Genomic DNA, 27239 nt, shown 5'->3' on the forward strand with positions numbered 1-27239 from the left:
AATATTAGAAGGTAAATCTGTATAATTTACTCTAATTTAGCATTTGGTGGGTAGAAATATGAATATGACTCACATGCTAAGAGGGAGAAGGCAGGTTTATAAGGAGCAGAACTAATAGGTCTGTGTGAGATAAAGAACACTGCTTCCCACCTCACTTAATCACGTTCTTCCTTTGGGTCCCATTTGTAGAATCTCATTTATTTGCCCTTTTATACCTACCTGTAGGTCTGCCTCCTTCCATCTCACAGCCCTGTGCTCACCAATGTGTACCAGAGAACCCCAGAACGGGTTGGGTTGGGTTGGAAGGGAGCTTAAAGCCCATCCAGTGCCACCCCTGCCATGGGATGGGAACACCTTCCACTGTCCCAAGCCCCTCCAGCCTGGCCTTGGGCACTGCCAGGGATCAGCCACAGCTGCTCTGGGCCATCCATTCAGCCCCTCACCACCTTCACAGGGAAGAATTTCTTCCTGGTTTCCTGTCTAAATCTACCCTCCTCCAGTAAAGCCATCCCCCTTAGCACATTTTACATCCTGCACAAAGGCTCTGTATTTTGCACACTTGCTGAATAGCAAATCCACATAAATCTGCCCCAATTCACACTCATTGTCAGGGCCTCATAATGCCCTTAGGTATTAAATGCATCTTCTTCTATCTATCCCGGATTTCTTGGAAATCCTACCTTTCCTGGCTTCCAAGTGCACCTGGAGTTGGTGTTGCTCAGCCTCTCCAGTTTGCACCTTGCCAGGCTGTGAGATTGTATGAAATGCTTTCATTTTACAGCACTTTGAGCATTCGTACAAAGTTGTTAAGATCTGACACCAATTTGATGCTTTCAATCTTGATGCTTTTATCCCACCTGTCTTTGCCTGTACCTGCCAACATGTGCCAGCCAGGCCAGCGACCAAAGCCAGGCAGGCTTCACTGCCTGCAATGACAAAGCATTTCTTGCTGCAAAAAAAAGTGTTATTGCAGAACATTTCATAAACTGTAAATTTGGAATTAAAGCTTTACATTTTATAGTACCAGCATCGGGAAGTCCCATGTCTATAACTAAAATATGTGCCATGGTGACAATAACACTTGGGTTTTATGCAATGCTGAAAGTTGAGGCACAGGGAAATGAAATGAGAGCCCAACTGCATTCAGCACCAGGGGAAACCTGAAAATACACCCACAGCTGGCTGCTAGTCCACAGCTGCTGGGCCACACTCACACCTGGAATAAAATGCATATTAGCATTTTGCAGACAGGTAGGTTGAGGGCTGTGCTGCACAGGAGTGACTCGGGTCCCATGTTTGGGTGGGAGGAGTGGAGAAACACAGCTGAGTTGCTTAAAATAGCCAGAAAAGGACCCTTAGTCCTTTCTTGCCTTGTTCCCTTCACATTCACAAATGTTCATCTCTGTCTCTCCTTTTTTCCATCCTTCCTAGGGGCGATGACTGACAGATTAATATATGTCTAGCTACGTGTCTTAGAAATCAAAAGGAAGGTGCTGTCAGAATCGCTTGTCAGAAAATGAGATTAGGCACACTTGTCATTTGCTGAGGATTGCAGTCTTTCAGAGATAAGGTTGCATTTAATGAGTGTAAAAAGCCTCCTTGTGAAAAAGGGGGTGGTGCAGGAGAGAGAGAATGATTATTTTTCTGGTGTCAGCTGAGTGCTTTATCATATAACTTGATAGCGTGGCACCCTGGCAGGCACTGATAATGGCTGCTGGGGCTATTGCACCTCTTCAGCTGCTCTGCAGCTTCAAAAGTGATGACTTGTTACCTGCTTTTAAACTCCTCTTGGATGTCGAAACCCACTATCCTGGGGGAAAGAAGCAAAAGCATGTACAGTGTGTTTTAAAGAAAGACCTGTGAAAACACACAGCATAAAGGGAACGTGCTAAATGTATAGCCACTTTCCCCAGCAAACTAGAAAGAATACTCAGCGGGTTTCGGTGAAATATGGAACTTGTCTGACAAGTGAAGGATAACTAATGAGAAACAGAGCTGTATCCCACTGAAACCAATTGCGTTTTGTTATGGAAAATATTTATCAAGCCTTTTTTTTTTTCATTTGTTGGTTCTCCTAACAGTGCCATAATAACTCCTCTTATGTATATGCTTCGGTTTCTCTCATATGCATCTCAGTTATTTAAATCTGCAGTGGGGTGGGTGTTTTTTGGTTATCAATTGGATGTTATCATCTCATACGTGAATATTTTAGGTGAATGTTTCATTCGTCAAAGTAATGGTCATTCTTTTGCCAAGTTAATGTCTTTGCATGGTTTAGAAGCTGGTTAAAGGTACAGATTTATTGTTCATAGTCTACTTTCTAAATACAAGCTGACAGTCAAAAATGGAATTTATCTGTTCAGCAGAAGAGCCCCTACATTAGCTATGTTTTTGCAACAGTATTTCTTGCCTTGGCATACCTCTTTGAAAATTATCCTTGGAAGAGGAGATTTCTGTCATATATTCTTCTCATCAAATGAGATGTGATTTTCATTATTTTGCTTGAATGTTAGAAAATGAAAGAAATTACTTGATTGGTTTATGGTGCTGATTCAGCATTTTCTGGATTAAAAATGACCTGGACGACAGAATGGGATTACAGCACACAATAATGGATGCTTTATTTGGTGATAAGAAAGTCTTTTCTTCTGACTGAGAAGAAGAGAATGAAAAATATTTCTCTTATTAGGTGATTCAGTACCAGATATTGACAGACAAATTAATTTTAAATACTTCTTCAGTTGCAGAATGTGCTAGCAGGCAGAAATTAGGGGAGGATAATGGCCACAGCTTGAAAGTGGTACATTTATGAAGTGCACAACAGAAGTGCTGGTGGATAGGGAAGAATTTATATTTTATTCTCTTACCCAGTGATAGGATCTTATGTTCCTGGTTACACTGCAGGGTGGGTAGCAGCTCAGAGCCCAGAGAGGTCTCCAGGAGCTACATCCAGCCAACCAACGCTCCACGGTCTCTGTAGTAACTTGGAATTCAAACCCCAGGAAGGGTTTTAGAGGAAGAGATAAAATGCAGGCATTTTCTGATGGAAAAGTTACAGCCAGGATTCTCACTCTTCGTGGTTGGTTGAAGGGCAGGAAAGATGGCTGTGGTGTTCATGTGAAGGATTTCACATTGTTTAGAGAAACCTGGGGGAGAAATGGCTTCACACACGTAGGGCAGTTAGGGTTTGTCTTTGGTACAGTGCCTGGGCTCAGAAAATTATCCACCCTCCCCAGGTGTGCAAATCTGGGCTAAATTCTGTCCTCGGAAGCAGTGGAGACCACTTAGTATTTTATAGGGCCAAGCTGTAAGGATAGGGAAGCCCTATTGTTCCCCGAGCCCCAGTTTTTATCTTTGTTTCCATTCGAAACCCTAATCATAAAACTGCCTGCAGAGCGGTTGCCTTGCTGTTCCTCTAAATGAGAATTCCAGCTTTTATGCTAATTCAGTTTCAGGTTTCTTTGAACCTGCAGTTTATGGGCCTCTGCTTAAAACTGCAATCTGTTCTGCATAAAGGAAGGGATTACAAAGGGGTTTAGTTTTGCAAATGCTGCAGAAAAATAAAAATAATAAAAAAGTTGCACTGTCATTAATATGTTCCTGCAGAAGTTTTCTGCTTTGTCAAATGAAAAGCACTACTTACATGGGGATTTACCCAGGGATGTTCTGCATGCAGAGCTCTGTTCCCTCAGAAAGGGACATTGCTGATTGTGTCCCCCTCTCCCAGTGCCCTGTCTCTGCTGGAGCAATGCTGAGGGAGCATTGCTGTCATGGGGCATGTTGGTGCTTTCCCCAGACATCCTCCCAAATCCAGCAGAACCCCTTCTCACCACCAGTTCCTTTTCCTGGCATCTCTCATGACCTTTTTATGGCCACAGCAGTGGTGATTTTGCTGTTGTTGAGGAGAGCAGGTCCTTCTCCTGCACCTCTCCCAGTGCTGAATTTAAGCACCTTCTGCGTGGGACATTGTGTCGTGGCTTGCTGTTCACAGCTCCATAAATTCTTTTCTTGGGGAAAGGATCCTGCATCTCTTACCCAGTAATCGGCAAAATCTCGTGTGTTTTCAAAGCATTATGGAGGGCTTTGTAAGGCACCGCAACCGTGCTCCAAAGTCAGATACCATGGTGTCTTCTGGGAAGGTTAGCAACTTAATGGAAACATAAATGTTTCCAGGCTTTGACAGAATACCAAAGAATTGGAATATCCACTTTTCATGTTGCCAGGAAAAAAGCTGCAGAGCCTTCCAGGTGAGGTGAGTTTTGCCATAAATAATTTAATCCAATATAATCTGCTGTAATTTCAATATTCGTTTGCTTCTTGTGCCAGCGATGGATAATTCTTTGGAATTACTCTATGACTTGGAAATGAATGTCTGCTTCCCTGCCTGCTGTCTGGGCAGCTTTAGGTCATTTTAATAAAATACTTGGATCTGAAAACCTCTTCCAGAGAGTGAAAGATCTTGAAATTACTTTTGATCCAAGTTCAATGCACTTCATTTGGCTGTTGTTGTGGCAGAAACAAATGTCGACACTGACAGAGACCACAGACAGATGAAAAAATTTCTGGCAAGGTCCCACATAGATAAGAGACAGAAGGTTTCAAAAATCTATCCAGGCATAACCTAAAGCACAGAAAATATTGTCAGGATGGGGGAAGCTTGATCCAAAGGCATTCAAATCACTGTGGGAAGGAGGGGTTCCTTTGATTTAATTTGGCTTTGAGTGAATTTCTGAACTCCAAATTTCTCATTCAGAATTGAGGAGGGGTCCCTTTGATTTAATTTGGCTTTGAGTGAATTTCTGAACTCCAAATTTCTCATTCAGAACTGAGGAGGGGTCCCTTTGATTTAATTTGGCTTTGAGTGAATTTCTGAACTCCAAATTTCTCATTCAGAATTGCTCAATGCATTTTGTCCATGTGTAATTTTGTAGCAGGAAAACAGAGGTCCTCAATTTATCTCTAAGGCATGAATAATGAACATAATGAGGCCCAGAGCCCTGCCAATAAACCCTCACAGCCGCAGGGAGATGGGCAGGTAAATGCATTTCTGATTCTGTGTGCGCTGAGATTTCAGGTGTGGCATGTGGTTAACATTGGAAAAATCCAGTACAGACAAGCCTGTTGTTTAATCCAGGCTAAATGTATCAAATTAAAGTCTTGTGAGGACTTTAATTAGAACTGTTCTTACCATGTCAGGTTGTGGAAAGTCTTGACCAAGGTGCTCAAAGAATGCATGAGCTGCCACACCTCGGTACTGTGCATTTATTTCCTCTTTCAGGTACAGCCTCACCTCGGTCCATGGAGTCCCCAAGTGCTGATTGTACAGAGAACACTCTGCCAGCTTAATGCCTTTATCAATTTATTTATGGGTGGGGACATCCAAGCAACATCCATGTCCAATGGGCTGCAATGACTTTTGGCCACTGCCCTCTGTTGATTCCAGAGACCAGATCTGAACCATTTCTGTTGGGTCTCTAAGAGGAGATGAAAACCACCTCTCTGGCAGCACAGGATTATCTTTGCAGTTCCTATTTATTAGCTACAAATACATATTTATTAGATGTAAAAACCTGTGGAAGTTTTAACAGCCAAAGTCCATGCTCAGTTATGGTTCGGAAATGTGGGGATGACCTACTCAGGTGGACAGTCCTGGAGAACTCATTTCCATTGCCATACCAGGATCTGAGGTTGGCCACAATTTTTTAATTTTCCAGTGGAGACCACTTGTCCCAGTTTCACCAAAGTGTTTCCACCCTGGATCAGCCATGGCACAAAAGCGCTGTGGTGTCTGTTGCCATGGTCTGACTCCAGAGCTGTGCTGGGTGTGTTCATCTCTTGTGTAGCATTGTTGTTCTTTGTACATCTTCCCACCCCACTGTCCCAGCAGAAACCACCACAGTCAGTGGGACTGCACCTCAGATAAGAATCTTGGAGAAGCCACTGAAGGAGAAAACTTAAATGGATTCTTAAATGGATCATATGGTGATGGAATGAGGAACGAAGGGGAAATATTTGCATAAAATTGTGTGGTCCTACACGGGTAACTGGTAGGCGTTCTTTCTTAATTATGGCACTTGTGCTTGTGTGGACAGTCAGATCATAATTCTCCCTTCCCCTCACTTGTGCCTGTGTGGACAGTCAAATCCTGATTCCCCCTTCCCCTCACATGCAATGGGATTTGCTCAGGGCCACCGGAGCCACTGCAGCCCCCTGCACCCTGTCACTGCTGGGGGAGAGCTCAGAGCCACCTCGGTGCCCCAGGACCAGGAGAAGGGCAGTCACCCCATGTCCCGAGGTGAGCTTGGAGCTAAGCCAGGACATACATGAATCTTTCCAAGCTGCTGCTGGATTTTGGGCACATAACTATAATCCTGGCTCAGGTAAGGCCAAGCAGGCACGCACAGCTCTTGCTCTGCACTTGTTTTCTGGCTGGTATGGGTAGTTCCCACCTTCTCCTTAGGAGAATCACCTCCTCCAGGCTGAGCTCTGCCATAGGAGTTGGAGTGAATAGGACTTGTCAAGCTTGTTTCTGAGGATTTAGCTCAAATTCAAGTGGAACCCACGGGAGTTTAATTCCATTAGCACTCCTAGCCCGGTATGGGATTGAAACCCATTTCCAGTTTTGAAATCTTGAAAACACTCCCTGGGCATGGTCTTGCAAGCCCGTAAATCCCCTCTTAGCACCTATCCCTTTCCCAGGAAACATCTCACCGTATGCAGCTACTGTGCCAATGTGCATAACTGCCTCTCATCTTCCCAGGAAACATCATTTGGCTCCGAGAGCTGTGCTTCAGTGAATAATCATTTATATCATCACGTAGCTGTGCGTTTATTTTTCGCGGTGGCCATTACTAATGGTGCGGTGCACTTAAGGAAAACCTGCAGCGAGTGGGAAATCCACTGCCCCTTGACAATGATGTTCAGTGCTGGAAGTAGTCAGGAGAGTCTCTGCACGGGGGCTCAGAGAGAAACCACAGCTCAGCGAGCAGCCGGGTTCCCGGGCAGGTCACCCTGCCTGCAGCTGGGGACACTGGTTTTTCCTGCTTAAAAAAAAAAAAAAATGAAAAGAAAAGAAAGAAAGAAAAAGAAAATTAAATTTCCGTTAAACCAAAAAATTGCTAAATGCAATGCGATGTTTAAGATCGTGTTTTCGTCCCGCGGAGCTGTAGAGAGTGATGTTCGTGAGCGTGTGCCGCCATCCCGGGGCAGGGGCGCCTGTCCGGCTCCACGGGTCCCTCGCACCGCGCCGAGGAGCGGCTGCCGGAGGCTCCGCGCAGCTCGGGGCGGCTGCTCGGGGCGGCTGCTCGGGGCGGCTGCTCGGGGCGGCTGCTCGGGGCGGCAGCTCGGGGCGGCTGCTCGGGGCCGGCAGCTCGGGCCGGCTGCTCCGAGCCGCGCTGCGGAGGGAGCGCGGCTCCCGCGGAGCCTGCCCCGCCCGGCCGGGCCGCCCCCGCCGCGGGACCCCGGCGGAGCGCGGGGCGGGGCCGGCGGAGGGCGGAGCCGGCGGGCGGCGGCGGCGGCTCCGGGAGCGCCGCGCAGTGCGCAGCGGAGCCGGGCGGCGAGAGGGGTCCGGCCGGCGCGGAGCGGAGCGGCCCGCGGGGATTACAGGCTTGCGAGGCTTTTCGGCGGGGCCGGAGGAGCCGGGGCCGGGCCGCTGCCGCTCCCCCATGGAATTCACCTGAGCGCGGCCGCGACGGGAGGGACGGCGCCCGGCGGGAGCCCGCTTTGGCTCGGGAGAGGACGGGCATGACTTTTTAACCAAAACAAAAACAATCAGCCCCCCCAAACGCCCCGGCAAACAGCGGAAGAGAACCCAAAAAGCCGGCCGAAGGAAGGGACGCGCAGCCGCCGGCGCTGGAGCCGCGGAGGGAGGGAGGAGGCGCCGCGGCCGCACCGCCCCGCACCGCCCCGCACCCGGAGGTGCCGCCGCTGTCCCCGGCCGCCGCCGCCGCACATGGTTTTCTTTGTCCTGCTGCCGCTCGCGTAGCGCCCGCTCCGCGCCCGCCGCGCTCCCCGCACGCCGCGCTCCGCTCGCTCCTCCCGGGATCCATCTTGCGGGAGCGGGGAAGGGGTCGGCGGCCCGGGAAAGATGCCCGCCCGGCGGCCCGCGCGGCCGGCCCGCGGAGGCGGTTCCCCGCGGAGGATTAGTTGGGGTTTGGCCGCGGGACGCTGAGAGCCGCGCCGGATCGCAGTTGCCGCACACGCCCGTCCCTGCCGCACGGCCATGAGCCGCGGGCCGGCCGCCCCGCGGAGCGCCCGGACTGCAGGTAACCCCGGCGGGAGGGAGCGGCGGGGCCGCGCCGGCTCCGCGGGCAGGTGCGGGGCCGGTGCAAGTGCCGCGGCGGGGCCGGCCGCGCCAGCAGTGAGTCAGGCTGCGCTGTCTGGACAGGAAATATTTTAGTCATACATCCCCTCGAACTGCAGCACATTCCTTGGTGAGGGAAAAATACTCTTTGGGTATTTTTTTTTTTTTTTCTGTGTGGTTTGTTGTTTTTTTTTTTTTCTTTAAGCCCAGGGATTGCTGACTTGTTTCATTTCGCGGTGAAAAGGATTAAGCTGTGCTTGGTAACAAGGGGATTTGTAAGGGAAAACGGCCGGAGTGCGAGGAAGGGAACTGTGTGTCACCAGCTCCGGCTGTGTGATGGAGAAGCCGAGGCGGCTTCTCGGGCAGAGCACCTCGGATAACCCGGTGCTGTCCCCAAATGTCACGGTGCCAGCAGACAGTGCTCATCCGCTGCTCAAGTGAGAGCTGGGAAGATCGGGCTAACGGGGAGCGCAGAAAGAGTTGCAGTTGCCTGGTGGAAGAAGGGAAGGGAGAGCCGAGATCCTCTCCGCCGCTGGAGCATCCAGGTTCCACATCGCAGCCACCGCGCACATAAAGGCACTTTGTTATCTGCGCCGATCCCTGTCAGTGCGGAGCAGGGTTTAGTCAGCACTGCCCAGGCACCGAATTTCAGCCTTCTAGGGTAGTGCTGAGTTGTTGCGGGTTTTTTAATCAGTTGGGTTTTTTGTTCCTTGAGTGTTGTTGCGTGATGTGACTGCCCAGCTGTGGAAAAATAATAGTTGTATGGAAATTGGTACACTGCATGTTCTGCTGGCAGAGATTTGCCTCTGTATCTCCGGTACATCACCCTAATTGCTATTTTGTATTTAAAACCCAATTTTTAAGTAAGGAAACAGGCAGGCCAAATTCATCTCGCTGCTCCAGCTGGCGTTTGGGTTATTTTCATGGTAACACAGGCAGTGTGGTTAGTTCAAGTTGCTCTTCCATTCGGTTGTGTGTGGTCAGTAATGCAAAATGAGCTTCACTCTTGGACGAGCTTTGTCTTTGTAAAATAATTCATTTTTTAGAAGTATGTTCCATGGATAATCATCTGCCAGGCTGCTCCAGAGCAGTGCTCCGGCAGGCTGCGTTTCGTTCGAGGTGTGCCACCTCAGGTGTCACAGCACTGTTTGTGACCGGGGTGTGCAGTAGCACGGGAAGAGATTGCACCTGAAAAACCATGGCTTCAAAAACAATCTCTTGGTTTGCTCTTGGCATTAAAGCAAACTTCTTAAACTGGTGTTTTCCTCTTTGTACTGCTTGGGAAAATCAAGCAAATAGGAAACAAGGAACTTCCCTGTGCTGTTTTGTTTTGAAACAGTAAAATAAAGTAATAGCTGAAACTGTAAGAAGTTTGTTTGGTTTTTTAATACTGGATTTTCTTTCTAAAAAGAAGGACTGGTTCAGAGAGTTTTGACTTCAGAGAAAAGCTGCATTTGAGAACACAACAGCTGAAATTCACTGGGAAAGGTTATTTTTAAGCAGGCTGACTGGCAAGGGTAGGAAAGCATTGAGCCTCTTGTTGGACTAACACTGGGCTACTCTTTAAAGCACACGGCCTTCTTGATCTCTTCAATTTGTGCATTATTCACATATTTTAATTAATTTAGAGAAAGTCATCACTGCGTAATAAATCAATCATTAGGTAATAAATCCAGTGTTTAAAAGGTATTTAGTTGAGGCGAAATTGCACCAGCTCGGCTTTCAAATAAGCCAGCAGTAATCTCATAAAAATTTGTCTAGAAGTCTGAAAAAAGAATAAAGCTATTTTTAATAATTCATCATAGAAATCTTGTCTGTCACTAACTTGAGGGCAAACAAATTTTTTCAGTGTATTCCTACACTGTGGTGCACAGTCTGAGCCATGTCTACTCATTTATCGAGAGTTTTGCATCCAAGTTTTTAGTGCAGTCAAGATAGCAAATGTATGTGTTGATTGTCTGGTGATTTTCATCTGGTTTTGAATTGAGAAATTCCTCCCCTTTAACAAAAAACCTCCACAGCCCACTTTCCAATGTTTTCAATTATTTTTCCTGAATTCAGCAAGAGAACAGTTTCTAGGGAAAAATCAAAATCTTTCTCAAGTGTTACATTTTAACCCTGTTTGCAGTGTTCTGCTCCCGAGCACATTTTCCCTGTATTTTCCAGGAGCAGCCTGTTTCTCAGCGGGGATGGGTTTGGAATTGAACAGCTCAGTGCTTTTTGTGGGTGCTTTTTCGGGGAGAAGTTTGAGCTGTAGGTGCCTGTGTGTGTTTTGTGTGTGTGTGTCCAAACACAGCAGCACACAGCTGGCAGAAATTGAGGGTTTGGTGCTTTTGAGCTCGGGGTGTTTGCAAAATGAACATTTTCAGCGTTCCTTCCCTGCCTGGTTTTGTGCCGTTGGAATTTCTGAAAGGGGGAGATCAATGGGTTTGTGTGAAACTGAAATAAAGCTTTTTATACGGGTGGAGAGCTGAACTGGCACCCTGGCATAGAAACAAGCTTCTAACACAATATTAAGGGGGAAAAACCTCCTTGGATAAAGGTGGCTTGATCACAAATAAAAGGTTTATTAGTTTACACAGTGAGGTGTCAAGAATCAGTTATTCTGAGGAAGGCAAAGCTGATGTGGAAAAATGCACTGATACTAAATACTGACAAGCTCTTTATTTTTCAAAGAGTTTGCAAGAGCAATTTATGAAATTACTAACCTAAGTTATTAACGCTGCTTTGAAGGTGGTAAAAATCGAATGTTCACACAGCAGGGATCCCAAAAATACTTTAAAAATTAATTAAGAAATCAGCAGTTCTGGAAATTCCCAAGACCAGGCTGTCTGGTTCGAAATCGTGACTCTTCTGCATGGCAGAATCAATGTCGGAGTGTATTGGATAATGGCTACAAAGATACACTGTCTGTGCAGCTAATGTTGAAGAAAAACCCCATTTCTTTATGAAATAGGATCTTTCCAAAGAAATATCTGCACTGCAGGGCGGCGAAGCACAGCCAAACAGCACCACCTCATGGACAGGCCTCCGGAGCCGCTTCCAGCGCCCCTGGTTTTGTCTCCTGATTTGTTTCCCTAAAATATACACACCTCTGCCTGTGCATAAATACACCGTGCCTTCGGAAATCTATCACCGCTAGAAAATGTAACTTCTTTTTTTTTCTTCTTCTTTTTTATTGGTCTTTCAGGCATCTGATGCCAGCTCTGAGAAACTGTTCAACGCTGTCACAAATAAAGGTAAGGCTGCAATTCACATCCCAAACAGATTTATTTTCCTTTTTCCCCCCACACGTTTCTTTTCATGGCAATTTCAATGGGAGATGAAATGTAACTTGTCTTGCAGAAATGTCGCAATCAGCTTGTTAGTGCTTTTTATGTTTCTCTGGGTTTCAGACGTGTTCTGTATGCTTGGTAATTGCTTTGCTTAATATAAAATATAGGCTTTAAATAATGCATTGCCTGCCAGGTCAGAATTAATTTAAATAACAATATTAGGGAATAGTTTATTTTACAAATGGCTTTAATTTAAGCTCATTTAAATAACTGTAAGAGTTTTCAAAATGTTTTAACTTGATTGTTACTCATCAGCTCCATGATAGACGTGGAATTATGAATAGCCAATTTGCACTGCTGACAGTAATAACCAGCCAACGTTTAGTATTCACAGGATAATAGTCATAAACCATGGCTTACTGTGCTGTGTGCTTTCTGTAGAGTTAATAAATGATAGAGAGGGCCACATTTAAATATTCAGTATCCCATTAATTTCTTCCAAACAGCAATCCAAAGACAGAGCTGCTAATGATATAACAGCACATTAAGGGAAAGCTTGCCCTAAATCAGTGCCCGAGAGCTGCCGTGTGGAGCTGGGCCTGGAGCACCCTTGTTAGAAAGGGTGTGGGGATCCTTTTGGTGTAATTCCCCTTTTTGGTCTGGTTGGTGTTTTTGCAAGGAGGGTGGAGGGAGCAGCTCCAGGCACGAGTTGCACAAACAAGTATAATTCAAAGCCTTGAAAACGCGTCTGGTTTTTACCCCAGCGTCCTGCTTTCCTCTGGCAGCACATGGGAAGTGCCTGGAAAAGGGTGAGCTTCCAAGCCGTAAGCCAGGGTTTTATCTGATGGCGTTTGGAGCACTCTTGGCGTTCCAAGAGGCAGATTTGACTGGTTTGAATTCAGGTGTGTTCTGTTGGCCGGGTGTGGGTTTGCTCAGTATTTGCCCTGTGTGCTTCTCCCCGCATTTGGTTTGTTACTCCAGTGAGTCATTCCAGTGTCTCTCTGTGCTTTTTAATTCCACAAAGCTGTGATGGTTTAACTGGGGACAGAATGTGACCCCGTTACCTTTGGGATTCCCATGCTGATCTGCTGCTGCTTCTGAAGGCTTCTGCTGCATATTGAATTATTCCTGGATTTAATTGCATTACGGATCCATAGCCCTGTTTTTCATGTATTAGCATCCTCTGGAAGTACAGTCTGGATTATTTCTGTGGTCTAACCAGGTTATCTCACTTGGCAAGCTGATTTATCCTTTGTGATTAATGGCATTTACAGGTTCCCCAGGCCCCTCCGGAGGCTGAGAATAGGTGGCACAGCCATTAGAAGGGAAGAGCTGCTGTCTGGAGTGACCCCAGGCCCCCAAACTACATGTGACTGCATCTTTATTTTGCTAATTTGCTGTAAAAAGCTTTGGCATTTAAGCAGCCCTTTCTTGGGGCTGGGCCAGGGCAGGAGAAGCCGGGTGAATCCACATTCCTGGCACAGGCCTGTAACCAGGGTGAGGGGCTCCTCTCCTCCCCAGGAGGTGACTGATGAAGAGAAGGCCCCTCTTCCTCTTCCTTTGGTTTTCTTTTTTGACTCAAACACATTTCCCACATTCTTATTGCTGTTTACTTACGGAGCTTGATTCGTGGCATCCCTTTGGATGTGAATACCCATGCTTGACAGGGAGCCTTTTCTTCTGAGGTACTTTTCTTTGGTGATTTAGTTCCCTTGAAAGGATTAGGGTTTCTTTGTGTAGCCTAAAATCAACATGGGCTTTTCGAAGCTTTGCTTGGGAAACCGTACACAAATAAGCTTTTTAGTTGATGGTAGATTATTCCTTTGCCCCTTATTTCCATCAAAATGGCATCTTTCTTTTCTCCTCCTGAGTTTCCCCTTAAAGCCATATGCTAATTCCTGTTGGTAACATGAATGACAAGGGAGGAATCAATGCAAATCCAGGTGCGGCCAAACTAGGCTGGCTGGTATTTTCTTTTTTTTTTTTTTCCCTTACCCTCTTTTTTTCTTTTTTCCACTGGGAGAAAGAGATTAAGGGGAAAGAGAACGGAAAAAGCATAGGGGACAGTTTTGTCAAAGGGATTAGCATTCAGGCGACAAAATATCAGGAAAAGAAGCTCAGAAAAGCTCCCCTGTTTGGAGATAATGTCAGTAATTGCTGGCAGGCAGGTGCTGGGCTCTCTGCCGGGGCTGGGGGGCTGTTCCTGCTCTGAGTGCTGGCCCAGGGGAGCTCTGAGTGCCTGGGGGCTGTCAGTTTGATAAATTCCGAGTTCAAGTTCTCTTTCCCGCAGCTCAGGCTGTTCGCTTCCAAGCCAGCTCTTCCCCACTGTGTTGTCCACGGCTGCTTTTGCCAAAAGCAATAAAAGTCACTTGTAAGAAAGGTCAGATTTGCATTGGGTAAATCATGATGAAACCTTCCAAGCTGCCAGGCTGGGAGGGCTGGGCAGGCTGACAGCATCCAGCCCTCTGTGTCCATGGCCACTCCTCTTGGGTGTCCCACAGCCACCCATGTCTCATCCACTGCTTGGGTTTTTCTTGCCTTTTAAAAATTTTTTTAGTATTATTCATAACTGAAGTAGCAGAAATTACAGAAGTAATGTATTTACAGAGCAGGTACAAATCCTGAAGCATTTTACATCTCATATTTACATTTTGTCCCCTTTCTGTCATTTTGTTGTGGACTTCAAGGTTTAAGATGTGCTCTGGCTCAAGGAGTGATGGATTAGTGTGGATGTGTAATGTGGAACAGTCCCTTCCTCAGAAACACTAAAAATTTAAAAAATCCAGAGCCAAGTGAAATCCCCCCCCAACCCTATGGAAGAGCTGGTAAATCCCCTTGAGGAGAAGTCTCTCAGTTCCCATTTAGGACTTGGCTGTCCTTGGAGCTGAATGGAAAGGTGCATTGCTGAATCTAGGAGGGTCCTGTGAGCTGTGGGGGGCAACCAGTGGATGTTGGGGTCCCTCAGGGCTGGGACTTGTCTCAGAGCCCAGCAATGGAAAGGGCTGTGGGGTTCCCCTGTCACCTCTGTGCTGCCACCACTCCCAGAGGTCCCCAGCCCTCTGTGTGTCTGCAGCAGGGTGGGAATTTGGGAGAGATGGAGCTTGGTCCCCAGAGCAGGAGCTCCTGATGGAGTGGTCCCTGCCTGTGAATCAGAACCTGCATTCCTTGGCTGTGGCAGGAATACCTTGTAATGCTTAAATTACCCAGGGAAATAGCTCCCTTGGGAATCCAGGTGGCTGTGCTGGGAGGTGAGCACCCAAGGGTCTGGGCCCTTGGTGATTCTTGACAAAGGAGCTGTCAGTGTCTGAATAAATGAGCTGGCAGAGGAGAGCATCCCCCACCTGCAGCTCCTGCTTTCCCTCCCCGCTGGCCCTTCCAGCTGGGATTGCTGCTCTAGTCTGTGTGTCCCTGAAGGAGCAGGGCTGCCCCACTCCCTCTGAGAGTTTCACCTCGGCACCATTAATCCCAGCCAAAGTACAAGGTTTGTTCATGAATTTTTGTAACATGATTTCTCAGTGTAATTAAATTCCATTATCTCTCAATAATTTAAATACACAGATCTGAAGCTGCAGAGCAGGAAGCTCTTACTACGACTGTGTGGTTCATTTATGTTAACTACCTCCTACATACCCTTGGAAAACAGCTTTTCCTGAAGGGAGAAATGAGTCCCAAAGTGGTGAAGTTTTCATTTGTGCTGTATATTGAAGTTTGCCTTTGATCAGAAGCACAATTGGGCTGTTACAGCTTTTTATGTTCAAATTGTTTACAGGATGTTCATGTAAACTTTATGAATGCTTCTGCTGCGTGGCACCACCAGCTGTCAGGGAAATATTTATACTCTCAGCTGGAGGTAGATCAAGGCATCTGGGTTAGGAGGCTGTACTGGTGGCTGAAATACCAGTCAGATCAAGCCCTGACTTTTTAGGTGGTTCTACAGCAATATCCTGCCCTAGAAAAAACAGATGTGTTGTTGTTTCTCCCTTGGCTTCTGTGGTGAAGCATTTCTTGAGGATCCTCTACAACATCTGTTTCTGTAAACAAGCAGGGGGCTAAAGCTGGCAATTCCTTCCCTGCTGATCCCTTCACAGGAGATCCTTGGCTGTGGACAGGTGCTCTCACTCCTGAATAAACCATCCCCACGGCTCCTCAAGTTGGATGTGAGTGGATCCAGCACTCTGCAGGCAGCACACGTGCAGTGTTAATGTGGTCAGTGTGCCAGAGGACTGGCTGGGGCTGCCTCTGTCCTTTCCGGGGTCTGGAGAAGTCCACAGAGCATCCTCACTCACTTTTGGGATGTGTTCTCCCTCATCTGCAATTTTTGGGGTGGCTGCTCCCTGCTGCCTCTTCTCACTGAAATGCCTCTTCCTCCCCTGCTCTTGGAGCTCTGGAGCACCCCCAGCACTGGAGGGAATTGCCCCCAAGCCAGCAAACCTCAGGGACTGCTGAATCATCTCTGTTTTTGTGGCAGTTCTGCTGTGACCCCACAAGTGACACCCTGGCAGTGGCATCTCCTCCCCTTTCTGGTGGAGGCTTCCCTGGTGGCTTTGAATCACTGGTTTGCTGGTGTTTTGTGGGTTTCAAATGCCTTTTCAGTATTTTCCATGTGGAAGTTCAGTGTCTCATTAGGGAGAGGCTGAGCACTGGAAAAAGCTGTGGGTTTGGAGAGCCTGGGTTTGTGGTACCCCTGAGTTAGGTTAGAAGAGCTGCTGGATCACTTCACTCTTGACTTGTGAGTGAAGTAGGGAAAAAGGTCAATGAATGTCTTGCAATGGTGCTTTGTTGTGCTGCACAAAAGAGCAAGGCAGCTGTTCCTGTGCCAGGGAGGCTTCATCTGGGAAGGAATTTGTTCATAACATCCCTTATGGCTGCACCTCCTAAGCACAAACCACCCCTCTCCAGTCCTACACCTTCCATGCCCTCTCCTTCTCGATGTGCTGGTGGTTTTTTGGCTGGACTCTGGCTGCCAGCTGAGCTGTGGGGTGCCAGGGCTGTGGGGTGCCAGGGCTCTTCCAAAAATTCCAAATTCTTAAGTTGTTAAACTTACAAAACAGGAGCCTGTCAAGGCTTCACAGGTAACCTTTAGGTTAGTAATTCAAAACAAAAGCAGAAAGCAGCCAGCATGGTACAAGCACCTGAAGGCATTGGCTTCTCCTGACCAAAACAGCAGAGGGAGAAGTTGCAGGTGTTGCTCTGGGCATCCCTGCCCCTTTGGGCTAGTATCAAGTACCCTTTGTGGTCACTTAGTGATCACATGCTGCCAAGAGTTCATTTAAGGATTTTTGCAAAGTCAAGCTATTCCAGGCTAGGAAACAAAATGGCAATATTTGCTAACGCAATTGTATCTAATATGGAGGTAATATTTGTTTTGTAGATTAACATGTATTTGACTTTCTTAAACAAGACATCAGTGTTGGGCTGTAAAATTGTACTAATAGGCTCAAAAGAAGGTGGAAAAATTCTTGGGATGGGAGTGTTTTGGTGGCAGAGATCCTGCCTTGCCATACCTGTGGCTGGGGGGTCCAGGCTGGAGGCTGCTGTGAGATTTGGTGAATGGAGCATCCTGCAGACCTCCCCTATCTGGCCTGCTGTTAGTCTCTCCCTAGTAATAAAATGTTATTTTCTCTGAAAATGTATGTTTATTTAACTAGGTCTCTTTTTGCTTCACAATCTGGATTCCATTCAGTCAGTTACCACTCCAATTAACTAACAATTATTTAACATTAACAGTAATTACAGACGCCAGTTAAGCGCCTACAGATGTCAACTGTTAGCTTTGTACCTAATCACTCAATGAAATGGAGAAAGTTCAACAAACATCAATTAGCCAAGCAATTAGTATGAGGTAGGAAAGAGCATGTTATCGTGTGTGAGCTGATTCAATTTATTTTATTTTGTCAGTAAAACACACACAGGCAGACAAGCAGTAATAAGTTGCTGAGATTAGATAAAGCTGTATTGTTTTGCTGCTTATACAAGATTTTTTTCCCCCTCCTGTTCTCTCCCTTACATAGCTTCACTGTGCTTTGCCAGGCATTTGTTATCTTATCAAATGCATTTCATTTCCACTGGAAAAGCACTGCAGTGTCACAGCAGAGGGGCCACGTTTCCATCAGTTGTCACCTGAGCAGAGCCACTCCTGCTCAGCCTGGTAGTGGGTTTAGCCTGGGCTTAACCCAGGAGTTAGGCCAAGGACACCACACAATGGATCTGGTCTTGTAGGTGAGCTCCTTCACTGGATTTGTCATTGAATGTTGGTTCTGGATGGACTCTGGTTCCACAGCCCTTTGCTTGGGTTGTGAGGTGACACAGGGTGTTCCCAAAATGTGCCACTGTCACCCCCAGCCTTCCAGGGAAGCAGTGGTGCCTCCAGCAGCACCATGGAATATTCTGGGGGATTGTGTGCCCTGCATGGCTCAAAAATAAAATGGAAAAAGAAAAAAAAAAGAGAAGGAATGGATCATAAATTAACTTTACCTACTTTACCTAGAGAGAAGTGGTTGATTCCCAGCCCAGGGTGCACCACCAGCCTCTCTGCAGGTCAGGAGAGCTGTGCAGAACGTGTTCAGAGTGTGGCTGTGGGGTACACAGATTGCCCAGGCTTCCCAAGCACCCAGCTGTGCCACCAAGCCTCCAGGTCACCTCCCGAGCCCTTCTCCCATAGGATCTGATGCCTCCTCACTTGGCACAATTACACAGCCTGAGCAAGGGCTGTTAGACAGCTACTGTCATTTAAAAAAGAAAAAGCACCCCAAAATATCCCACATCCTACAGTCTTGACACTCTGGATGTCAGTAGGAGTTTTGCAGGGATGTCTACAGGAATTGTAGGTGGCTTTTTTTCTGTTTGTTTTTTTTGTTGCTTTTTAATAAAGTCTTAAAAGGTGCTTAAAACCAAAGCAAAAAGGCTTTTTTTCTTCCAGTTCTCAACTGTCCCCCAAACAAGAATGCCTTTGGCCTTCAAAAAGGGTTTGGAACAACCAGGTCTGTTGGAAGTGTCCCTGTCCACAGCAGGGGCTGGAATGAGATGAGCTTTAAGGTCCCTCCCAACCTAAACCATTCCATGATTAATCACCACCCCGACATATTTTAAATATTTCTCCACGCAAAAGGATCCCACAAAGTCAGACGTTATTTTATCATGCAGACTGCCCACAAAAGCCCATGGAGTTCTGTGAATTAGTCGTTGTTTCCCGAAGTGTGGGAATAGGAGTGGAGAACCACAGAGAGATCTCACTATTGCTTTCCAAAATCTCAGCTTTTTTTTCTTTTTCTTAGAAAAAACACAGTCTGAATATGTGAAGGAACTCTTCAGTGACCTGAGTGCAATAATATTTGTCTGAGTAGGCAGAAAAACTGAAATCAAGCTCCCCAGTGAGAGCTGCTATGTTCCTTCTGGTGGCAAAGAAGACTTTGTGAAGGATGACACTTTAATCTGGTGAATTTTTAGCTTTCTCAGGGCTCAGCACAGATTATCCAAAGGAAAAGGCAGGGCCTGGTTATGAAGGGATGCTATGAGTCTCAAGAGATGGAGAGGGTTGTGAGAGAGCATTTTGGGCTTAGGGGGCAGGATAAAAGGACTCTGCTTTGTCCTTGTTTAGCTTCAGCTCAGTGTTGTGCTTCCCTGCTCCACTGGCTTCAAACACTTTTTAACACCCAGCATTTACTGGAGTGCTCTTCTGGATGAGAGTCACACGAATAAATCCTGGGACACCCTGGGCACTCTCAGCCCCCAGGCTCACTGAGATTTTCTGTTTTTCTTATCCCTACTGGATGTTGGTGAAGGTCCCTTTCTCTTCCCCCACCTGGATGCTGCCCTGGCTTTGGGCACCAAAGTTGGACAGTGTGAGCTGAGTGATTTCTCATCAGAAGCCCAAACACAGAAAGGAACACAAAAAACTAAATAAACAAAAAACAAACAAACAAAAAAAACCCAAACCAAAAAAAAAAAAAAAAAACCAACAAAAAAAAAAACCAAACCAACCAACCAACCAAAAAAAAGTAGGGTAACTTTGCAGCTGAGTTGTTCAAGTGAAAGATGGGGTGGGAGGAGGCAGAGCCTGGGCAAGGGCACAGGGGCTGCCCCCACCAAGGTGCTGAAGGACCTGCCCAGGGCCAGGACACAGCTTCAGCTGCCCTCAGCACTTGTCCTGGTGTTGTCCAAGGCATTCAGTTACTCAGTGTATCAGAAGCTGTTTGCCAAGCTGGATGTGACTGACTGAGAGAAGCCTCAAGTGTTTCTTGCACAGTGTTCAAGTGGTTTAAAAAAGCCAATATCAATGTGTACTTAGAAAGTGGCAAACAGAGGAGCAGATAAACTGAGTGAAGTGCTCTTTAGAGCAGTTAATGCCCTTGACTTAGGTGTGCTGGGAGAGTGAGGTGGGAGCTGGGAGGGGGCTCCTTCTGTAATTATCGTAGAATTGTAGAATCCCAAAATGGGTTGGGTTGGAAGAGACATTAAATCCCATCCAGTACCACTCCTGCCACAGCAGCTCTGGGCACCTGTGCCAGGGCCTGCCCACTTTCACAATCAGGAATTTGTAAGCCAAAAAATGTTGTTCCAAATAAATATTTTTATTTTCTTTTTTTTTTTTTTTCTTTTTTTGAGCTGAAGACCTCAGCTTTTGCTAAGGCTGTTCAGAGTGGGGCCAGGAGTGAGTTCACAAGTCCTGCAGCACAAGCGCCAAGCCCCACCAGAGCTGGTGTCTTTGCCAGTGCAGCAGAATTTCCCCTGGAACTTGAAATCCTGGCTCAAGGCACACTCACAGCTTGCCCTGAGCCCTCCAGAGCCACCCGATTTATTCCAATTTTCTGATTACAGTCAGAGGAGCTCCCAAACCTCCCGTTCCCCCCTCACCTGTAGTGATTCAATGGCATGGGCCAACCCACCTTCTCCCCCAGCCCCTGTGGGAACCTTTTCTGGGTCACTCTGTACTTTTAGGGTCCTTTTTGGGGTTTCACAAGCACTGGGGATCTGCAGGCTTGGGGGATCTGGAGAACTGGGGCCACCTGGACCAGCTCAGGCCTTGGTGAGGGAGATGGGGAAGGACCTGGGAAAAGGGATGAGGTGAAAGTGCTGCTGATCTTCCACAGCTATTTGGTGTGGTTTCCAAATACTTCAAGTTAGTGGGCACTTTTGGAAATTAGAGGCAAAGGAATTTGAGTGGCTGGTAAGAGAAAACAGCTGCTGCAGAGCAAGCTGGGTCCTAAGGAAAAAGGACTCCATGGAAATGGGTCTGCCAAGTAATAAAGCCACAAATAAATACTTAGTTCATTTACTAGGTTGTTGGTCCCATAAGCACTGAAACTTCATTTGTTAAGAGAAGTGGTGTTTAAAAATCAAAAGCAGATGAGCCAGGTCCTGGTTTTGCTGCTGCTGGCTGGTTTATTGCTGGGGTTGTGTGCCTGGGGCCTGTGCAGCTTTCTGCAGGTGTGGGAGCTGCCTGGGGACCTCAGCACCACTTTGTTCTGTCCTGTGATAAGAACTGTTGGTTTTTTTCCTTTTCTCCTTGCCTGTGTTGCTGAGATAAATGATCATTAAAATCGGACTTTGGCAGTTTTTCAGCACCAGGCAGGGCCTGCTGCCCCTGGGGAGGGGTGGGAAGCTGTGCCAGGAGTACAGGGCTCGCTGTGGATCCCAGCCTCAGGGGTGGGTCAGCCTTGCAACTTCAAATACCAACTCTCCTGGCACCCTGGGGTAACACAAAGAGAATGGCAACATTGAGGGAGTTGCTCTCCCAAGGCAGTTGATCCTCAGGTATTTTGGTTAGGGAGGCAGGGAGACACTTCAGGCTGTGATAGATGGCAAGGCTGATGCCGAGTGTCTGACCCTCCCTGAGAGAGAGCAGCTGGAATCTTTCCTCTTCCATCTGATTGCATCTAGGGGAGCTTCTTCAGGTTCTCCTCATCATCTTCCTGAGGTTTAGACAGGTTTTACATAGTTTCCAAGTGGAGGAAGTGGGGTGAACTGGGCTCTCACCTCACCTCCTCATCAGGAAAGGCAGAGGAATGATCTTGGGCTTTGTTCTGGTCATCATTCATTGCCAGAAGTTCAGCCTTGTGTTCCTAACTCGCAGCCAAGTGGGTGTTGATTTGGAGATGAGGGTTGTTGCTGGATGAATGCACAGCCTCCAGAGCCTTTGGGATCTGGGAAAGATTTACCATGTGGGTAGGAAGATGGAAGGCAGTCAGGGTTTTGGAAGGAGCAGTGTGGAAGGGTTATGCCAGGTCCTCTGAACACATTCAGGGATGAGAGCATGCTCAGGAGCAATCCTAGCAATCCTGGAAGACCAGCTTCCATGGCTGCATCAGACACATGTAAAGCCACTCCAGCCAGAGTAATTTTGAAGATGTTCTTGAGCAAGCAGCTCATTGTAACCCAGTTCATACTTGAACTCGTGTCTGCCTGCAGACAGGGTGAGCAATGTTCAGAATTCACCAGCAGCTGCCTGTAGGGGTCAGAGGGATGAGCTCACCCTGGCACTGGGGATGTCCCTGTGCAGCTGGAGAGGTGTCCTGTCATCCTCAGCCACAGCCGTGGGCAGACAGCTCCCTGTGACCTGCTCAGTCCAGGCTCCAAGGGAAATCGTAACCTTAGGGTGCAGAACCTCATCCTTGACCACTTGGAAGGGCAAAGCAAAAGCAACTGGCTGTATGGATTGAATTAGAAAACTCTTGTTTCTGTGTTGGAAAGTTCATTTTTCTTGTCCAACTTTTTTCCATGCTGGAGGTGGGTGTTCCTTCCTAAAACTTGGCTGTTGGACCTGCTCTTGTATTTTCCCAATGGTTTCTCTATATATGTTATGCCCAAATTAGTGACCTATGAATTTGTATTTGGAAGGTGTTTATCTCTAGAGGTAGGTGTATCTGCATAAATATTTTACAAAAGTAAATATCTTCTTCAAGTGACCCTCTGGAAGTGTCCAAGGCCAGGTTGGATGGGGCTTGGAGCAAGCTGGTCTAGTGGAAGGTGTCCCATGGAAGGGGGGTTGGAATGAGATGAGCTCTGAGGTCTTTTCCAACCCAACCCATTCTGTGATTCTTTAAAAGATCACGACCCCGTGCTGCCCTCAGATGCTGTGTGCACTTTGTGTGGTGCAGGCAGGATGTGCAGTGGAGCTGGGCAGGTGAAGGAAGCCCAGTGTGATCAGTCAGAGGTCAGAACCACTTCCCACAGTGAGACCAGCACCGTGTGCTGAGGCTGTCCTCTGCAGAGCCAGCTGGGTGTGGGGGCTCCTTGGCTGTGACACATCACTGACCAGTGCTATGGACACCAGGGGACACCCACAGAGCAGGGGGGAGGACTTGTGTCCCACCCTCATGGTCACTCCATGCCCTTGGCACGCTGTGAGCTGTTTTTTCATCTGCCTCTGGATCTGCTCTCTGTGTCTGATGCTGACTTAGTCTGAAGTTACCACTCCACAGAGCACCTTTGGCCTTGTTTGCACAGCCCCTCACTCTGTGCACACCAGGCTCACAGCCAGGACTTGTGGGAATCGCTGTAATACAATTAAGTGGTGATAACAATCATCTGGCAAGCTGTTCCACTTGTCTGGAAAGGGCTGGGCAATATGTGCATGTGGGACAAGTCTGTGCATCTTTTGAATTAATAAAAAAATTAAGTTTGTCGACAATCCAGCCTGCAGTAAATTAACACCTTGCTTAAATAGCTGACAACTTGAAGGAGGGGGTTGGTGTTTTAATATTTAAGCTTGTTTTCTCTGTCTTCACATGCCCTGTCCAGCACCTCCTCTTACTCAAATAACCTAATTGCTCTGCAGCCTTTCAACAGCACATCAGCTTAGTGCCTTGCTGCCAGGGTGGTTGTTCACCTCAAGGCCTCATTATGTTTTGCCACTATATCGGGGCCAAAAATAACTTGACAATACCTGCTCGATGCAGAGGTCTCTGAAGTGACAAACAAATAATTGGGTGAAGCAAACCCTAAGCACATGAGCTGCCACAGCCTGCTGTGCACACAGCCCCTGGTGACAAGAGCCACCACGCTTCAGAGAGTGCTGGAACACAGGGGACAGCTGGGGAATGGAGTGTGGGGCAAGTCATTGTCATTTTCCTGCAGGTAAAGAGCTGGTAACTTGGAACAAAGGCTTAACAAAGGCATTTGAAGAAATAATAATTAAAAAGACAGTGGCATTCACACACTGTCATCTTAGGGGGTCTGTGGGTGTGACAGGAAGTGATCCATCTGTGCCTTTTAGTCTGATATTATAATTAATTTAAAGTTGATTGCTGTGCATACTTAAAATTCAATTAGCTGATAGCTTGTCTCTAATGATGGTTTTGATTGCTTTGACAGTTTAAACAAAAGCACTGAAACCTCTTGTCTTTGGAGAAGGCAGCGATGGCTGTGTCAGGGTCCCCAAAAGCCAGGTGTCCCCAGCAGGACAGTCCCTTTGGGGCAGTCACTGTCCTGCAGCCCTTTGGGTCAGCTGGGCTGTGCCAGCACAGGGGCACAGTCCCACATCCCTGGGGAGTGTTGGGTGCTGCCCTTCCCCACAGCAGCACTGACCCAACACTGCTCTCATCCTCCTCCATACCCCAAATTCCCCAAATCCCCCAAATCCCCCAAATCCCCCAAATCCCCCGGGGCTCTGGGGTGTCTGCAGGAAAACACCCTGGAGTTCACAGCTGGGTCTGAAGACACAGGGAATGGCTTTAAACTGAAGGAGAGCAGGGGTAGATGGGGCATTGGGAAGAAGTGCTCCCCTGGCAGGATGGGCAGGCCCTGGCACAGGTGCCCAGAGCAGCTGTGGCTGCCCCTGGATCCCTGGCAGTGCCCAAGGCCAGGCTGGACAGGGCTGGGAGCAGCCTGGAACAGTGGGAGGTGTCCCTGCCATGGCAGGGGAGGGATGGGGTGAGCTTTAAGACCTGTTCAAACCCAAACCTTTTGGGGTTCTCTGAGTAGCTGGTACTGCTAATCCTGTGTGACTTCGTGAGTCAAATAAAATAGGTATGTTCACAAGTGTGTGAGAGGCTCTGTAAGCTGACATTTCCTGGAATTGCTCCTTTTTTAGCAGTTTTTATCTCCTTTTTTGTGCTTGTGAGTGAGTAGTGAGTCGGGATTTTCTGCCAGGGCAGTCCCAGTGTGTGCCCAGCAGCTGAGAAGGGGATGAGGATGTTCCTATTCCTGTTCCTGCTGTTTGCTGAGCTCAGGCAGGCAGTGTTGGTAAGCAGAGCAGGAGGAGGAGAGGGAGAAGCAGCATTGTGATGTTACTGGAAGTGATTCAGAAAGATGCTACACGGGAACGTTACTTGCTTTGGCAAAGAATCTGTAGCATTTTTCTGCAATGTTTTATGATTCTTTTGCTGCTAGCAGTCAGAGTGAGGAGTGGCCAAAATAACCAGGGCAGCTATGGAAACTTCAAAGCTCAGGGATCAGCCTAGCTTGTGGATAAAAGTCTGCTTTCAGAGTTTATGTATTCATGTTGCTTATTTTAGTAAACATATTATGGATAAAGTAATTTCCAAATGCAAACAGGAGGCAGGGAGTAGGATTCTATCTTAGAGCTGGTTCTTCAGGAAATGATAAACAGACTTTAGCAGTCTCCATTTGAATATTTGGATTTTATTTGCTTTCCTTTGGCTAACCATGGAACTTAAGCACTGCTTAAAACCCAGAGTTTATCACTGGGCTTTCATTTTCTCTCTGCAACTTAAACTTCGCCCTTGTGGATGGAGTGAATCCATTCTGTTGGGCTGTGGTTTCAATATGGAAAAAGCATGCAGAGAACTTGCTCTGACAGGAAGAAGGTAAATGATTTCCCTATGTCTCAGGCAGGTTAGATTTTTTTTCTTTTTAAAAAAGAAAGACATTGCTTATACTGTATTTACCTTTTCCCCTGAGGAGTAAATGGGAGGTGGAGGCAGCGCATACTTTCTGACACGGTGTGTTTGAGATTTCTCTGCTTTCAACAACAACACATCAGCCAGGAGCGAATTTCCTGAGGGTGGTTTGCTGATGGACGTGCTGAACCTTGCCTTGTCAACAGGCACATTCCTGGGATTTCATGCACCAGCAGCCCTGGTGTGAAGTGGGAGCTGCACGGAGCAATAATTCACATTTATTGTGCAGATTAGGAACCAACAGCAGCAGGATCAGAGCTGCTTGTGTTTGAGTACAGGACTTGAAAGGTTGGGATGAGTCCAGAGGAGGCCATGAAGATGCTCCAGGGGCTGGAGCTGCTTTGCTGTGAGGCTCTGGAATGACCTTATTGTGGTCTTCAGTGTCCGAAGGGGCTCCAGGAGAGCTGGAGAGGGACTGGGGACAGGGGATGGAGGGACAGGACACAGGGAATGGCTCCCACTGCCAGAGGGCAGGGATGGATGGGATATTGGGCAGGAATTGTTCCCTGGGGAGGTGGGCAGCCCTGGCACAGGTGCCCAGAGCAGCTGTGGTTGCCCCTGGATCCCTGGCAGTGCCCAAGGCCAGGCTGGACAGGGCTGGGAGCAGCCTGGGACAGTGGGAGGTGTCCCTGCCATGGCAGGGGTGGCACTGGATGGGCTTTGAGGTCCCCTCCAACCCCAACTACTTCATGATTCCATGGTAAACCTTCAAATCCCATTTTCTCAAATATAAAAATAATTGTAGATCCAGGCATCCCTTGGAGAGCTGCAATTAGTTCTGAGAACAAAAGGCTTTAGAGTTACACACCGTTACAATCATGTTCTTTAAAAGGTAAACCAAAATTACACAGCCTCCTTCTCTCCCTGAGCATCTGCAGGAATGCACTTTCAGGTACATAAATATATGTATGTTTTTAATAATGCTCCCTCGTTTGACATGGTGTCTTGCCAGAAATGAAATCATTAATGAACTCCAGAGGGGATTTATGCAGATCCAAAGCTGCTCATTACATCTATTTTTAAGTCTGTTGCTGCACTGAGGGCAAGGGGAATTTGTTGGAACCTGTAGAGTTAAAACTTGTAATTTTGTTTGCTAACACTTGCAGAAGATTACAGCTGTGATTCCAGGCCCTTTGAAGTCAAGGGGAGCAGGGGGATCATTAGCACAGGGATTATCCCTGTTTTCCTAATGCAATACACCCAGAGAAAAGCTCCCTGTGTCCATCTCCTCCCACCTGGGGAATGCACACACAGGGATGGTGTGTGGGGAGTTCTTCCCAAACTCTGGCTGTTCCAGGGGGTGGCAGTGTGGTGTCTGTGCAGTCTCAGTGTCCCATGGAATCCACAAAGTCTGCCACTGTATAATTTTAAAATAGTCTAAAATCTTATTATTGGAGCCGGGGTTCTGGATGAGTCCTGCTTTGCACTTTGAGAAATTTCCATCTCAGGTGCTGAATATTCCCCAAAAAACGTGTTATGAGAGGCCTCTGGTGTTAGGGTTTTGTCTGGGAGCCCCTCTGCTCTGGGATGATGGATACACAAACATAATTCTGCAAGCAGCCGGGACAAAGGTGCATCAGGGCCAAATGCAAGGGCAGGTTTGAGGAGGAAAGAGCCTCATGTGGCAGCAGGGTAGAACCATGGAAAAATAGCAGAAGTGTCTGCAGAAGGCAAGGGGAGTGTGAGGTTGCTGCTGGTGTTGAGCTCCCTGCAGGTATTTAATGGGGTTTGCTGTGACATGTCCCAATTGGAGAGTGGTTCTGGAGCTGACAGACTGTGCTCAAGGCAAATTCTTTTCATTAA

The 27239-nt window shown here is 47.4% G+C and overlaps 1 protein-coding gene across 9 annotated transcripts in view; it reads left to right on the forward strand.

Annotated features, from left to right (window-relative positions):
* The window catches only part of AUTS2 (activator of transcription and developmental regulator AUTS2), a 771159-nt gene that overhangs the window by 692292 nt on the left and 51628 nt on the right, over window positions 1-27239 (forward strand). For all 9 annotated transcript variants that reach the window (XM_085557101.1, XM_085557099.1, XM_085557104.1 and 6 more), the window contains one exon: window positions 11493-11541. In XM_085557101.1, the coding sequence (XP_085413227.1) occupies window positions 11493-11541 (49 nt within the window). The remainder of the gene's footprint in view (window positions 1-11492; window positions 11542-27239) is intronic.

The sequence above is a fragment of the Lonchura striata genome, chromosome 19, assembly GCF_050655825.1.
Source record: "Lonchura striata isolate lonStrDom1 chromosome 19, ASM5065582v1, whole genome shotgun sequence".
Classification (NCBI taxonomy): Eukaryota; Metazoa; Chordata; class Aves; order Passeriformes; family Estrildidae; genus Lonchura; species Lonchura striata.